The sequence below is a fragment of the Schistocerca americana genome, chromosome 1 (assembly GCF_021461395.2).
Source record: "Schistocerca americana isolate TAMUIC-IGC-003095 chromosome 1, iqSchAmer2.1, whole genome shotgun sequence".
Classification (NCBI taxonomy): domain Eukaryota; kingdom Metazoa; phylum Arthropoda; class Insecta; order Orthoptera; family Acrididae; genus Schistocerca; species Schistocerca americana.
The window spans coordinates 362,914,142-362,931,334 of record NC_060119.1 but is presented as its reverse complement, the minus strand read 5'-3'; the positions used below and the strand labels follow the sequence as shown (position 1 = coordinate 362,931,334).

The 17,193-nt window shown below is 37.8% G+C and overlaps 1 protein-coding gene across 2 annotated transcripts in view; it reads right to left on the bottom strand.

The window, feature by feature from the left end:
* Positions 1 to 273: 273 nt before the first annotated feature.
* LOC124600124 (myoneurin-like) overlaps positions 274 to 17,193 on the bottom strand; it is a 136,256-nt gene continuing 119,336 nt past the window's right edge. Inside the window, exon 10 of one of the 2 annotated variants that reach the window (XM_047136135.1) lies at positions 274 to 1,171. In XM_047136135.1, the coding sequence (XP_046992091.1) occupies positions 740 to 1,171 (432 nt within the window). In that variant the 3' untranslated portion in view covers positions 274 to 739. The remainder of the gene's footprint in view (positions 1,172 to 17,193) is intronic. The other variant, XM_047136134.1, reaches the window with a different exon arrangement.

Below are 17,193 nucleotides of genomic sequence, written 5' to 3'. Positions count from 1 at the left end.
CCATATCTGAAGACGACTACAAAAAAATGTTTCGAACAGTGGAAGCACTGACAAATGTATTAGTTGTAAAGGAGGGCATTTTGAAGGGGATAAGGTTCTTTTGTAAACAATTTGAAAATATACAGCTTTCAAAAAATAAAATACCACTTGTATCATGTCTTTCAATTTTTTTGCACAGTGGTGTCTGCTGACACAGTTTTAAGCAGTAAGATGTGCTGTGTAGTAGGTTTTGCAAATAAAAAGGATAAGGTACTATGTGCATTTTTTTTATACTTAGTGTGACATATCAATATCTTTGTACACATATTAACACAGTACGGAATAGTGCTCAATTCACATTATGTTTTGTGGTGATGTTGACAATGTATCCAAGTATGCAGAATGAATTTTTCTTTCATATAGTACCAATCATTTCATTTTTTTCACAGAGGATTTCATTCACACCACACAAGATGTTTTAATTTAACTAGATTTAATTAATTTAAATCTGCTTACTAATTTCTATTAAATAATTTGTCTCAATGAACAACGAAAAAACTTAAATTCAGCAATAAAAATTATAATATATATTTGGCTGACCATTCATGAATCACTGAAGTGGAGAAGTTATCTGAATTTTAACTTCATTGCTGAAAAGCTCGTCCTGAACATCTGAGTTGCTCCTTTTCCTCCTCGCAGCACCTCGAAGATAAAGTTTCAGGTGTTGCTTTCATTCAGATTTTTAGTTGGTGCCCAACACTTAAAACAGAGGCATGCAAGGGTAATCAACTTGTTGATGGTTCCCACTTTGTTGACTTGTTGGAACTGCTGCTGATACTGGGGGTGGTGGCGGAACTGGTTGACCATTATATGAACTTCCAGGATCAGCAGATGCATGCAGACGTGGATCGAGCATCATAGCTGCCATTGCTGCAGCAGGGCTTTGGTGATGCATATGTGTATGATGTATATCCTTATGAGAGAGACCACCTGCCCTAGATGCCAAAATCTGATGGTGATGAAAGTCAAACGAGGGATGGTGAATTGCATTAGTGAAACCAAATGAGGGTGGTGCACTCGAATTTTGCTGTGTGTTAACACCAGCATTTCCATCTGTCCTGCTGCTTACATTTTCTTGACCTTGATGATTTGATTCTGAGTTGTTATATCCAGACTCACCACTGCTGCAGCCCTGCCAAATGAAGATTTTTTTATGTAACGGCAGAATTCATATGATTTTATTCTTGTAAATCAAAATATGAATAAAGCAATTAAAATTCAGATTTATGTTACTACGCAGCACACTCTTGTACATTATTACAATGATATTTGCCATTTTAGGTAGGTTTTGTGCTCTCGTCTGTCGGTTATTATACATTTCCAAAATATTTTATTTTACTGTAGAGTAACATTAGTAATAAGCATCCATAAGAGAATTCAGTTTCTGTGCTATCCATTATAAAGTGTTACAGCCAAACACTAGTACAGCAGATAGACCTAGGAACTGCTGCCAGTCTGGAATCTTGATCAAATAATTTGCTGCTGTTCACAATCAGCTGAAATCTGCATTTGGAATTTCAAAAAAGCTTGGTAGAATGAATCGAATATGCAATTAATACATTGAGAGAGATTATTAACTAGATAGAAGAGACCATTCTGGGAACAATCAATGGTTGAATTGAACTCCACTGTGGATCATCAACCATGTTGGCACCATCATCATCTGAGACTATTCTATTCTCAGTTCTTTCCATATACTGATGGAAGTGGTGAAGACAGCTCATCTCATTCATATTGTTCCACAACAGCTGTAGATTTGCAATATCATTCTAAGAACTAATAGGAGTCCTCTGATATTATGTCATGCGGAGACCATAAATTGGGGCTGTCAAATTTTCTGTCTGGTACACAATGGAAATGGTCAGTTTGGTGACAGACTAATATGAAATGCATATGAGAGTTTTTTTAGATTGATTGACAATTCACCACTTTTGGAGATGTAGAGTCACAAAAAGCCACAACAAAAAGTCTGCCAAACAAGTAAGCTCTTGGCAGCCGGAGACAGTGGTCATATGTGTGTGAGTTGTGTTTGTATGTTGTCTAATTCAGAAGGAGGCCCTCTGACCAAATGTGTACTTAAGTGTTTATTTGACACTACAATAGTGAAGCCATAGTTACAATACATCAAATTTTTCTTTAAAAAAATGTACTGACTGTGACTTCACTATTGTAGTGTCAAACATTTAACTTATATTTAGTCACACTTCTTGCGACAATTATGTCTGAATATAAAATGTTTACTTGTTCAGCAGTCTTTTTGTTGTGCCTGTCTGTGACTCAACATTTCCACTATATTGTGAGTAGCAGTCTATCCTTTTCACAATATTGTCATTATTTCATCCTGGGTTTTCCATTGTTTGATTTAGTATAGCGAATATATAGTCTGACAATCTTAATATACTAGTTGTTAACTGACAAATCATTCACAGCGCCCCAGAGCTTCACCTTTCTTTAAAAATAAATAAAATAAAAAATAAAAATGGAAATTTTCAAGATAAAGAATGTACATTGAAAAGATAAATTAAATACTCACGAAGTGGGATGTTTATAGTAACTAGCAGAAACATTAGCTCCAATGAAATCCAAAATCCCCCTGATCACATACTCAGCTTGACTATATCGAAAAGAACATCAGAGAACACAACACATCTGATTTTCACAAGACATCCAAAGGAAAGATCCATGGATACACACCACAGAATCTACATCTCAAAAAGCATAATGGTAAACTGAATCTGACAAATCATGACAACTCCAGGGAGCTAACGAAATACTTCTCTGAGCTATCCCAACTGTCTAGATCCACTTTTAAGATTTCTCAGGGACTCTCTCTCTCTCTCTCTCACACACACACACACACACACACACACGCACACAGGACAGATGTAAATAACTACGGAAGTATCTCCTTCAAGTCGTGCACAAGGTATTCTCTTCATGCTTGCTTCCAAGGACACAAGCACAACTTGAACATAAGATTGGCTAATTCCAAGTGGGCCTTTGACCAGGTCACTCCCACACAAAACAAATCTTCAATAAAAAAAAATAAAAAAAAAATACTGAAACACACTGACAGAAAAAAAAACTGCAACGCCAGAAAAGAGTTGTGCAACATAAAAGAAAGCTGGTAGGTATGTGTCTATATTTGAATGATGATGTCCTTTCAGATTTTGTGCCACTGGGATAAGAGTGGCGCTAGTATTGCCACTGAGGATACAAATCAGGTTTGCTTTAAACATGTGCTTAATAGTTGTGAGCGTCAATTACCTTTGAGATTGGATGATGTTAATCAAGTATGCCTGTAAGGTGACAGAGACGCCATTATCAACACTTCACTGAGACTGAACGAGGTCATGCTCAAGAAGCTGGATGTTCCTTTGCGATACTACAGGAAGATTTGGCAAGAATGTAGTCACTGTACATGATTGCTGGCAGCAGTGATCATGAGAATTGTATGGTTGCAAGAAGACTGGGCTCCAGACAGCCCCATGGCTCTGCCGAGCGGGAAGGCCACCTTGTTTGGCATATGGCTCTGGTGCATCATACTGAATCTGTGGCAGCAATTTGAGTACCAGATGACACCACAGTGACATGATAAAATGTTACAAATCAATTACTTCAATGACAGCTCCAATCCCAATAACCGGTAGTGTGCATTCCACTGTCCCCAAACCCCACCCATTTGCAACTTCAATGGTGTCAAGTGAGAGCTGATTAGAGAGCAGGGTGGAAGTCTTTTATGTTTTCTGATGAGGACTGGTTCTGCTTTGTTGGTTAGGACGATGCCAGTTTAGAACCTGTCTGCATGCTGGACAACCTGGAGTTAAGGTCTGGGGCATGATTATGTATGGCAGCAGGAGCACTCTATTGGTTATCCCACACACCATGACAGCAAATGGGTCATTCCATGTCAATGGGACCAATATTAAAAAGTGTCCACACTCGACCCTCTACAAATCTAATGAAATTTGGTGTGAAGGTTCCATATGGTCTTTGATAGTTATATACCAAATTTCAGTCCAATATCTTCAGTGGTTGAATAAAAAGGAGCTTTTAAAGAGAGGCTACTCATGTTCGCATCGCATATGAAGGTGCAAATGTGCCAAATTTGCTAGGCTTTTTTTTTTAAAGATTCTAGCAGACATTTGGTCATTTTATTTGATTTAATATACACAGACAACTTTTTATGCAGAATCACACCATGGGAAAAATTTGGGATTTAGCCATACCTAAATATAGACACCCCCCCCATGAACCATGGGCCTTGCCGTTGCTGGGGAGGCTTGCGTGCCTCAGTGATACAGATAGCCATACTGTAGGTGCAACCACAACAGAGGGGTATCTGTTGAGAGGGCAGACAAACGTGTGGTTCCTGAAGAGGGGCAGCAGCCTTTTCAGTAGTTGCAAGGGCAACAGTCTGGATGATTGACTGATCTGGCCTTGTAACAATAACCAAAACGGCCTTGCTGTGCTGGTACTGCGAACGGCTGAAAGCAAGGGGAAACTACAGCCGTAATTTTTCCCGAGGGCATGCAGCTTTACTGTATGATTAAATGATGATGGCATCCTCTTGGGTAAAATATTCTGGAGGTAAAATAGTCCCCCATTCAGATCTCCGGGCGGGGACTACTCAAGAGGATGTCGTTATCAGGAGAAAGAAAACTGGCATTCTACGGATCGGAGCGTGGAATGTCAGATCCCTTAATCAGGCAGGTAGGTTAGAAAATTTAAAAAGGGAAATGGATAGGTTGAAGTTAGATATAGTGGGAATTAGTGAAGTTCGGTGGCAGGAGGAACAAGACTTCTGGTCAGGTGACTACAGGGTTATAAACACAAAATCAAATAGGGGTAATGCAGGAGTAGGTTTAATAATGAATAGGAAAATAGGAATGCGGGTAAGCTACTACAAACAGCATAGTGAACGCATTATTGTGGCCAAGATAGATACAAAGCCCACACCTACTACAGTAGTACAAGTTTATATGCCAACTAGCTCTGCAGATGAAGAAGAAATTGAAGAAATGTATGATGAAATAAAAGAAATTATTCAGATTGTGAAGGGAGACGAAAATTTAATAGTCATGGGTGACTGGAATTCGAGTGTAGGAAAAGGGAGACAAGGAAACATAGTAGGTGAATATGGATTGGGGCTAAGAAATGAAAGAGGAAGCCGCCTAGTAGAATTTTGCACAGAGCACAACATAATCATAGCTAACACTTGGTTTAAGAATCATGAAAGAAGGTTGTATACCTGGAAGAAGCCTGGAGATACTAGAAGATATCAGATAGATTATATAATGGTAAGACAGAGATTTAGGAACCAGGTTTTAAATTGTAAGACATTTCCAGGGGCAGATGTGGACTCTGACCACAATCTATTGGTTATGACCTGTAGATTAAAATTGAAGAAACTGCAAAAAGGTGGGAATTTAAGGAGATGGGACCTGGATAAACTGAAAGAATCAGAGGTTGTACAGAGTTTCAGGGAGAGCATAAGGGAACAATTGACAGGAATGGGGGAAAGAAATACAGTAGAAGAAGAATGGGTAGGTTTGAGGGATGAAGTAGCGAAGGCAGCAGAGGATCAAGTAGGTAAAAAGACGAGGGCTAGTAGAAATCCTTGGGTAACAGAAGAAATATTGAATTTAATTGATGAAAGGAGAAAATATAAAAATGCAGTAAATGAAGCTGGCAAAAAGGAATACAAACGTCTCAAAAATGAGATCAACAGGAAGTGCAAAATGGCTAAGCAGGGATGGCTAGAGGACAAATGTAAGGATGTAGAGGCCTATCTCACTAGGGGTAAGACAGATACTGCCTACAGGAAAATTAAAGAGACCTTTGGAGATACGAGAACGACTTGTATGAATATCAAGAGCTCAGATGGAAACCCAGTTCTAAGCAAAGAAGGGAAAGCAGAAAGGTGGAAGGAGTATATAGAGGGTCTATACAAGGGCGATGTACTTGAGGACAATATTATGGAAATGGAAGAGGATGTAGATGAAGATGAAATGGGAGATATGATACTGCGTGAAGAGTTTGACAGAGCACTGAAAGACCTGAGTCGAAACAAGGCCCCCCGGAGTAGACAACATTCCATTGGAACTACTGACGGCCTTGGGAGAGCCAGTCCTGACAAAACTCTACCATCTGGTGAGCAAGATGTATGAAACAGGCGAAATACCCTCAAACCTCAAGAAGAATATAATAATTCCAATCCCAAAGAAAGCAGGTGTTGACAGATGTGAAAATTACCAAACTATCAGTTTAATAAGTCACAGCTGCAAAATACTAACACGAATTCTTTACAGACGAATGGAAAAACTAGTAGAAGCCAACCTCGGGGAAGATCAGTTTGGATTCCGTAGAAACACTGGAACACGTGAGGCAATACTGACCTTACGACTTATCTTAGAAGAAAGATTAAGGAAAGGCAAACCTACATTTCTAGCATTTGTAGACTTAGAGAAAGCTTTTGACAATGTTGACTGGAATACTCTCTTTCAAATTCTAAAGGTGGCAGGGGTAAAATACAGGGAGCGAAAGGCTATTTACAATTTGTACAGAAACCAGATGGCAGTTATAAGAGTCGAGGGACATGAAAGGGAAGCAGTGGTTGGGAAGGGAGTAAGACAGGGTTGTAGCCTCTCCCCGATGTTGTTCAATCTGTATATTGAGCAAGCAGTAAAGGAAACAAAAGAAAAATTCGGGGTAGGTATTAAAATTCATGGAGAAGAAATAAAAACTTTGAGATTCGCCGATGACATTGTAATTCTGTCAGAGACAGCAAAGGACTTGGAAGAGCAGTTGAATGGAATGGACAGTGTCTTGAAAGGAGGATATAAGATGAACAGCAACAAAAGCAAAACAAGGATAATGGAATGTAGTCTAATTAAGTCGGGTGATGCTGAGGGAATTAGATTAGGAAATGAGACACTTAAAGTAGTAAAGGTGTTTTGCTATTTGGGGAGCAAAATAACTGATGATGGTCGAAGTAGAGAGGATATAAAATGTAGACTGGCAATGGCAAAGAAAGCGTTTCTGAAGAAGAGAAATTTGTTAACATCGAGTATAGATTTAAGTGTCAGGAAGTCATTTCTGAAAGTATTTGTATGGAGTGTAGCCATGTATGGAAGTGCAACATGGACGATAAATAGTTTGGACAAGAAGAGAATAGAAGCTTCCGAAATGTGGTGCTACAAAAGAATGCTGAAGATTAGATGGGTAGATCACATAACTAATGAGGAAGTATTGAATAGGATTGGGGAGAAGAGAAGTTTGTGGCACAACTTGACCAGAAGAAGGAATCGGTTGGTAGGACATGTTCTGAGGCATCAAGGGATCACCAATTTAGTATTGGAGGGCAGCGTGGAGGGTAAAAATCGTAGAGGGAGACCAAGAGATGAATACACTAAACAGATTCAGAAGGATGTAGGTTGCAGTAGGTACTGGGAGATGAAAAAGCTTGCACAGGGTAGAGTAGCATGGAGAGCTGCATCAAACCCGTCTCACGACTGAAGACCACAACAACAACAAATATAGACAAAAGCCTCTAAAGTGGCTAAAAAATTCATCGCACTATTCCAAGAGCCAAAGTTTGACCAACCACCGCTACTTTTCATATCAACCAAACACACTAAAACTTCAGAAGGTTATTTATAACTATGATGCCTGTGTGTGGATAAAATTTAATTAACACTGGATGCCTAGATGAAAAGATATGCGTCTGCAAAGTTGACCAAAATTTTCTACATTTTGGGGGGAATATCTCAACTGTGTCTAGTTCAATCCTTTTTTTTCCCACAGCTGGAAAACTATAGTGTTTAATTTCTGGATCTTGTATACTGATGAGTAAGGATACCTTTAAAATGTAGAGTAAATGGATTATCAAGAAATACAAAAAAATAATAAAATATGAAGTTGTAAATAAAAAAAAAAGTGTCTTTTAACAGTATAAGATTTTCCCGTGGATTAGGAAATGTAACTATGCTAATGAGAAGTGTTTTACATTATTTTAAACTATAGACTATAAATATAATAAAACATCCAAAAATGCTCTTACAATTATAAAATCTAGAAGATCATAATGGAATACTACCTTGCTTTAAAACATTTTAAACCTACAATGCATGGGGGGTGTATATATGCATTGTCACTCAGTTCCCATCAGCATTATAAAGCAGCAATAGTTTTTAAGGCTCTACCCTTGCAGCAGTGATACATTGCTGAATCACCGCATTCAATTGTTGCATTCAATATTGGCAGTTTTCACAGTGTCAGCCTTCTGTGCAGTATAATCTTCGGTGTTGACATTGTACAATCTTAGTGTTGAGTACTGAGTGTTTGAATAATCAATAATTATTGTTGCAGCTGAAGGTATGCACTAAAACAATACATTTTGATACATTAATTTGTATACTTTATATACAAACAAGTCTGAATCTGCTGTGCTTCAAACCAGGATATTCATGAGCTTTCAAAATTGCTTTTGTAGGTTAATAAACTATTGTATAAAAGGAGCCAAGAAACCCTTGCAACCTGCTACTTTGGTGGATCAGATGGAGCTGATTATGATAAGTCATCACCATTCTATTATGGAAATAGTCACCTATAATCAATTAAGAAAATGTCATCAGTGAACAAGGAGCTTCTACAACATAGCTCTGGGCTAGATGCCCAAATTTGTAGCCGCATGGTCTGAGGTGCCTTGTCACGGTTTGTGCAGCTCTCCCTGTCGGAGGCTCAAGTCCTCCCTCGAGTGCACGTGTGTGTGTATAAGGGGGGGGGGGGGGGGTGTTTTGTCCCTAGTGTAAGTTAGATTAAGTAGTGTGTAAGGGACCAATGACCTCAGCAGTTTGCTCCTATAGGAACTTACCACAAAATTTCCAAATTTGTCATACCATAATGCCTTGTTGATGACAAAATTTCAATTCTTGCCAAAGACTAGCTGCAACCTGTTTGGTAAAGAAAAACATGTAATCAAGAAGGCTTGAATGCCAATAACCATTGCAATGTCTAATAGGTTGAAGTTACTTCATAATGAAGTTTTTAAATCTGGCTGGAAAATTTGTACCAAATGCAGACCTAAAGTGGCCCAAAAAGAATCATCCCACCAGAATGAGCAAGAATCACCATCCACTGCAGACATGAATGTTGTTGATGCTTGCTTTACTGCACTTCATTATCATCACTTGGAGAGTAACCAACGAATCAGCAAAAGGGTTTCAATGGGATACATAAAGTGCAAAGTTCAGCAAGCCCAAGGCAGCATTACTAAGGTAATTGCCACAGCTGCTGCTGTAAGTCAAGTAGATATTGCTCAAATAGAAACAGAAGAGTGCCAAAAATGTGAAGAGATGGACATCGTAATTGAAGAACTTAAGATTAAGCTCCGGACTTCAAGCAGTTGCAGTAAAAGTCAAATTCAGACCCTGGCCTCAAATCACTGGGCTATTGAAAAAACAGCTAAAGAATTTGCTGTTTCAACTAAAATGACGAAGGCTAGAAAACTAAAGATGGAAGATGGGATCTTGGCAACACCTGCAAACTGGAAAGGGAGAAAGCTCAATGTTGAAATAAAACAAAACGTTCTCACTTTTTTTTTTTTAAGATCAGTTTTCTCATTTATGTGCTGGCAAAAAGGATTGTGTTGCAGTAAGAATACAAGGGGAAAAGATTCACAAGCAAGAAAGCCTGCTACTTTGTAACCTGATTGAGATGTTTATTGCTTACTGTAAGCAATATGGCAATAAACTGAGGTTCTCAAAATTTTGGGAGCACTGGCCGAAATGGTGTACTACAGTTAGTGCTTCTGGATCAAATTCAGTAGTGTCTGTGCAGTTCATCAAAATGTCAAATTAATGTTGGCTTCAGCAACCTTGATCAAAGAAACTGAATGCAGTTTGGAATCGAAAGTTTGTATGCTTCAACATTGTAAAGAATGTCCAGGAAAAATGCAACAAGAGGCTTTTCTTGAACATCCTTTTAAAAACTATGACTCTGAAGAAAAACTGGAATACAAGTAAAGGGTCCATACTGACAGACACACATTTGAGACATGTCGGAAAACTGTTGATGATTTCATGGAACCACTGATTTTGAAAATTACAGGTTTAATAAGCCATCACTTTATGTCGAAACGCCAATGTTTTTAGGTTAAACAGCTAAAAGGAAATCTTACAGAAAGTGAATTAATTATATTCGTGGATTTTGCTGAGAATTATTCATTTGTTGTTCAAGGTGCTGTGCAAGGATTTCATTGGGAGAATAGTCAGGCCACATTACATCTATTTCTTGCCTATTTTGGTGGCAAAGAATGTCAGAGTATTATCATTTGTATGATCAGCAATCTGTCTCCATCATGATACGATTGCTGTTAATTCCTTTCAAATAAAGTTAGTAGCATATTTAAAGAAAAAGATTTAAAACATTAATAACAATACTTTAGTGATGGTTCACCTGTTCAGTATAAGAATTTCAAAAATTTCATCAATTTATGTCTGCATGATAAGGATTTTGGCGTCACTGGCAAATGTAATGTTTTTGGAACCAGCCACACTAAATCGCCTTGTGATGTCACTGGAGGAACAGCAGAAAGACTAGCAACCCGTGCTAGTCTGTAGAGGCCATTAGATAACCAAATATTGACTCCACATGATTTTTTCAAATTCTGTGATGATATGAGGTTCGTTCAATAAGTAATGCCCCACAAAAAAAAAAAAAAAAAAAAAAAAAAAGCCGTTAATATAATAGACAAACATCCTTGTTGGTGCTTCACATTTGATGTTTGTTCTGTGTGCTGGTGAAGTTTCGAACCATTCTGGCAGAGAGCAGAGCCGTAGTACAGCATCAAAATGACATCTACATACGACTCACATTACAAGCAGCGTGCTGTTATTAAATTCTTGTGTGCATAAAAAGGAACCGTCGTGAATGTCCATAAATGTTTATGTGCAGTGTATGGTGATGCTGCAGTTGATAGGAGCACAGTTGGGCAATGGTAAAGAAAGTTACAGCTTCAGGAAATGCAGAAACAGAGCTCGATGATCAGCCATGCTCAGGACGTCTTGTCACAGCCTACTGCTCCAGACATGCTGAATCGTGCAGATGCCATTATTCATGCCAACCAGTGCATCACAACTTTACAATTTGCTCTACAGTTGTCGGTCAGCGTTGGAAGTGCGTCTGCAGTGATAAAGATTCTCGGATATTCAAAGAGGTGCTCACGGTGAGTTCCACAAATGCTCACAGTGGACCAAAAGATTCAAAGAAAGGCCATTTCATCTGAATTGTTGGAACACACATTGAATTTGGGAACACACTTTGAAGATGATGAAAGTGTCAATCATGCAGTGGAAACGTGGCTACACCTACAGGACAAGCACTTTTACCAGCAGGGAATACATGCTCTTCCACAATATTGACGTACGGCCATAGAATATGATGATGACTGTAGAAAAATAGGACGTGGACAAGACATGTTGATGCATGCTGTCACCAAATTCTGACTCTTATAATAAATATGTTCTGAGAAAAAAATGTGGGGCATTACTTATCGAACAACCCTCGTAGTATTCCAGTCATAAGGTTTTTTTACGTACCAAAAGAAGATACTGAAAAAATTCAGCCTTATCAAGAAACAAGGTTTTCCATGGGCCATACAATATCTGGAATAAGAGAAAATCATCAGTTTAAGGCAATTAACTGTAATTAGCTCAGAGCAAGCAGAGTTTCCAATGATGCTACAGTATTTACAGTTCATGCCTTCGAAGCATATGGAGAAATTCCAGCAATCTGAATTACAAGATTACCACCAGGACAATATGTTGCATGCATGTATGTATGACAATTTTTGGTGGGTTGGAAATGTGTGTGAAGTTTCAAATGAACAACAAGATGTCCTCATGAGCTTCATGCACCCCCACAATTCTGCTCGTTCCTACCACTGCCCAACTGCTAAAGACACCTGCTGGATTCCTGAGCAACATATTTTCATGACTTTAGAAGCACCATCCACATCATCATCATCATCATCATCAGGAAGACAATACAGTTATCCACAATCTGCCCTTGGCAAAATTGTAGCACTGTTTAATCACAAGTTTACCACCAGGACAATATGTTAGGCTTTTTTTTTTTTTTTGTTGAGTATTGCACTTGTTTTTATGGCGTATGTTAAATTAATGTTGGAAACTGATTTATATACTGGAACAAAAATGGAACCACAGCAATCCAACAGATAGAAGTCCCCAAAGAATGTGCTGAAGAAGCTGATGTACAAATCTCTGCTGAAAAAAAAATTAGTTCATTTGCATTAAATTTAACTTTCAGAAATTAAATACAAAATATGGACAAATCAAGAGGCACAAACTTTTCAAGTATCTCATTGAGAACATAGAACCAATGGGGCTACAATAAGAAGCACAAAAAGTTCATTTATGGAAACTCAAGAAAGCATGCAGGAGAATGCATGACATTTACAACAAAAAGTGCTAGCCCATACATGCAAAGGTTACACATTACAACACAGCGATCAGACCTGATGCTCTGTAGGCTAGCAAAACTTTACTTCTAAACCAAAAAGAGAAAGTGGAAAGCATTTTGAAGGATTATAAGGCAAATTCTTGGCTCAGAAATAGAGAGAGAGATGGAGGATGGACACAGACTAAAATCTGTAAAGTGACAGAGAAATTATCAAACCTGGCAGCAAACACTAGAAAATGAAGATCGAAATTTTACTGACATGTTCAAAGACTCCCAACAATGAGGCTTACACATAAATTGACCTGTACAGGAAAATAAAAAAAATATGCTATGGATCCAATATGTTAAAAAGGACCTCAAGAGAGCTGAGATAGAAGCTGCATTATAGTAGACAGGGAACTGTTCAGTCAAAAGTTAAACTGTTGAGCTGTACTGCCAGAGAATGCGGTTAGTAATAATATAAAATATTAAATTCAGTAACTCAAAATATGTTCAGGGAAGCAGAGATCACTAGCATATTGATGTTTGACCACCACAGACCCACAAATGAAAGGGTCTGAAATATGCAATCAATGACGACTATTCAAAAAGAACAAAGCACCATATTCTGATGGACTAGCAGATTCAAATTAAATATGCAGCTGAATGAGCCCTCTTTCTAACTCTTTTACCAAGAATAAATTGTGCAGTGAATAGTCCCATTTCAACTGTAAAGAGTGTAGGTAACCAGATTATAAAAAAAAGGACAAAAAATATGCATACAATTAAAGATAAACATCCCTAATGTCAGTCTGCTGCAATATTCTACATCATCATCTTGGATCAAACAATATGATAGTTCTGGAGTAGCAGAAGCTTCTCTCAAAGAATCACTGGTAGATTATACCTGCCCAGATTTCCAAAAGGCATTTGACACCACACCAAAGTGAAACCGATACCACTCTGACCATTAATTGAAGTGATGTTGTGTACAGGAAAGTACTGTCACAAGACGATTGTATATAGTTGCTTAAAGACAAATTATTTTCCCTACATGTACTAAATCTGGCCCTCTTTAAACGTAAATAGAGGCAAGATAATGTCCATAACAAAGAGAAGTTATTAGATATTATGTGAGTCTAATATCAGTGGTAAACTACTGAAGCATGCAACATTATTTAAGTGTCTTGGAGCAATGCTATGAAGTGGTATTAAATGACATTTAAGAAGTGAAATCAATAGTAGTAAGAAAGACAAGTTTATTTTGGAGGGTTCTGGGAAAGTGTGGTGGATCTGTAATGGGAACTATGTACAAGATGCTAGTTTTGACCAATTCTAGATTACTGTTGTGTTTGGAGTCCTTATCAGATACACACAGAAGTATACATTGAATGAATTCAGAGGTATGCAGCTAGGATCATAACAGGTCGGTAAAACATATATGTAAGTGTAGCAGAGGCACCCAGGGAAATTAACAGGAATCTCTGGAAGCAAAATGTTTCTCTTTTGAAGTTCTTATTGCCATGAAATTATCCAAACAATACCCAAAGAAGACTGCACAAAAATTCTGCATTATATATTACCATAAGAATGCTACAAGAGAGATTATGGTGGGTTCCAAGGCACATAGACAATCACTTTTTCTCTTCTCCACATTTGAATGCAATAGGACAGCTGTTAATATTGATATCAAGGGCATTTTGTACAATGACATGTGGGTTATGTTTAGATAGATAGATAGATTACAGTGCACAGGGCTGGGATTCAAGACTAGAAATCTGCCCAGGAAGTACAATGTCATCTGAGTATGTCAAGCAAATTGGCTCAGACTTCTAAAAAAACACTTGCTCTCATTTTGAAGTTCCCAAACACTAATTGTAAGGAGAAGGCTGATCAACAATGAGAGAACAAACATTGTTGATTTAAAAGGCCTTCAAACAAATTCTGGTCATTTACACTTACAAAGGAAAATGTGAAAGTAAGTGAAGAATAATGAATAGGTAGAAACTGTGTTTTTCTGCTTGCAGTTGTGAAATGTCTGTCAATGGAAAAGGTCTTCACAGGGTACCCAACAACAAATCATTTCATTGGTTTGTCACACCCAGCTTACCCATCCCCCTGTACTCTTATCAACTCTTCACTTGCTCTTTAATTTCAAACACTAATGGTTTAATGTCACATCTGTTGGTACTGGCCATCTTTGCTCTTCCACGTCCTGATGAGCGCCCTTTCTGTTTCATTGATTAATATCATGACAAAGCAATGAGATAGGTCCAACCCGCCTGCCCCAAGTACACACCACATCCCTTCAAAACTGATAAACCCTATAAAGAATGTGGCTCAGGATTACTCAAACAACAAAAAGTAAAATGAAATTGTATGTGTTTTACGAAAATATATTGACAAAGATGTTTTGCGGTATTTTAAAAATTTATTTACAAGCATTCTGTGTAATGTGTAGCTCACTAATCAATACAAGGGGCATCCATTTACAAACTAGTTAGAAGTAACAAATTGCAACACATGATGTGAGCACATTAAACAAAACCTGCAGCATTCGCTTACAGAATCTCTTGCAACAGATGTTAGGACAGAAACAACAAAATTATAAGAGAGTAATCAGTTTTAATCTGTCTGCCATGTGCAAATATAAGCTTGAAACAACAAAAACATATGAGGTCAATAGACTGTAGTGTTTAAAAATACTGATAAATCTCATGCTTTTAAATGCAAGAATTATTTCCTTGACAGCTAATAAGAACTTGGAAAAACACATCATGACTGATTTCCCATCTCACGATCCTACAGCATCACCCACATGTTAAAGTTGCAAAAAAATTATCCTCCAAATTTTTGAATTATTGTACTTACAGAAAAAATGTAAGTTGAATACTTTTCACTGTGATTTTATAAATGTTCTTGATACACATATGCCATATCCACCTAGTGGCAATATACAAGTATGTTCCCCCATATTGACAATATAATGTTCCATCCTAAAAGTGATCAAATGATGTCACCTTCCACACTGCTGCTATAATGTCAACACAATTAAAACAAGGATACATGCACCATCTTTTCAATAATGTACACTTATCATTACTCAGTTAAAGTGAGTACTCAGAAGACACTGATATAGCACATCTCTAGTGTTTCCCTCTACAGGTGCAGTGGCATTCATATCAAGCATAAGTGGTTAAAATACTAGTAGTGGGAAGACACTAATATTTTGTTGGCTGACATAGCATGCACAGTAGTGTAATTGGATGGATAAAAAAAAAAAAACTATTCACCAAGCGGCAGGAGGAGAATGCACACAAAAGTGTTGAACTTTTGAACAAGCTTTTGGAGCCAGTGGCTTCTCCTGGCAGAAGAGCTGAAGAGGAAGGAAGAGAGGTGAAGGAAAAAGACAGGAGAGGTTTAAGAAAAGGGGTACCATTCGGAAAAGTCACCCAGAACTCCATGTCAGGGGAGACTTACCCTATGGGATGAGAAGGAAGGACTGATTGTTGGGGACTGCGCCAGACAAGATTTGAAAACATGAGAGCTTACGGGTGGAAGACTAATAAGAGTGAAAAGATAAGTGCACTGTATGTAACAGAGGTGTGGGGGGGGGGGGGGGGGGGGGGGACAATGAAAAATAGACAGGTCAGATTAGATTAATACTAGTTCCATGGATCATGAATACGATATTTCATAATGATGTGGAACGAATCAAATTTTCCAATACATGACATAATTAAGTTAATGTAACAACATAATTAAGTTAATATAACAACTTTTTTTATTTATTTAATTTTTTTTCTTTTTTTCTTAATTTATATCTAAAAATTCTTCTATGGAGTAGAAGGAGTTGTCATTCAGAAATTCTTTTAATTTCTTCTTAAATACTTGTTGGTTATCTGTCAGACTTTTGATACTATTTGGTAAGTGACCAAAGACTTTAGTGGCAGTATAATTCACCCCTTTCTGTGCCAAAGTTAGATTTAATCTGGAATAGTGAAGATCATCCTTTCTCCTAGTATTGCAGTTATGCATGCTGCTATTACTTTTGAATTGGGTATGGTTGTTAATAACAATTTTCATAAGAGAGTATATATACTGAGAAGCTACTGTGAATATCCCTAGATCCTTAAATAAATGTCTCCAGGATGATCTTGGGTGGACTCCAGCTATTATTCTGATTACACGCTTTTGTGCAATAAATATTTTATTCCTCAGTGATGAATTACCCCAAAATATGATGCCATATGCAAGCAATGAGTGAAAATAGGTGTAGTAAGCTAATTTACTATGATGTTTATCACCAAAATTTGCAATGACCCTTATTGCATAAGTAGCTGAACTCAAAAGTTTCAGCAGATCATCAATGTGTTTCTTCCAGTTTAATCTCTCATCAATGGACACACATCAGAAAATGAAAGATGTAGATAACTAAAACAGAGCAAAGAAAGGAATAGCTACTGTGAAGAAATGCTGAGACAGAAGAAATTAAGGCCAGGTGAATGGTGAGAACCAAGGAGTTCCCACGTGTGGTGTTTGGAGAAACTGGTGTCTGGAGGAAGAATCAAGATGGCATGTTTGGTGAAACAGGTACTGGGGTCGCAACTGTAACATTGTAGGGCATGATCTGCAACAAGATATTATGTGTTGGTGGTATACACTCTCTGCCTATGCCAATTCATCCAGAGG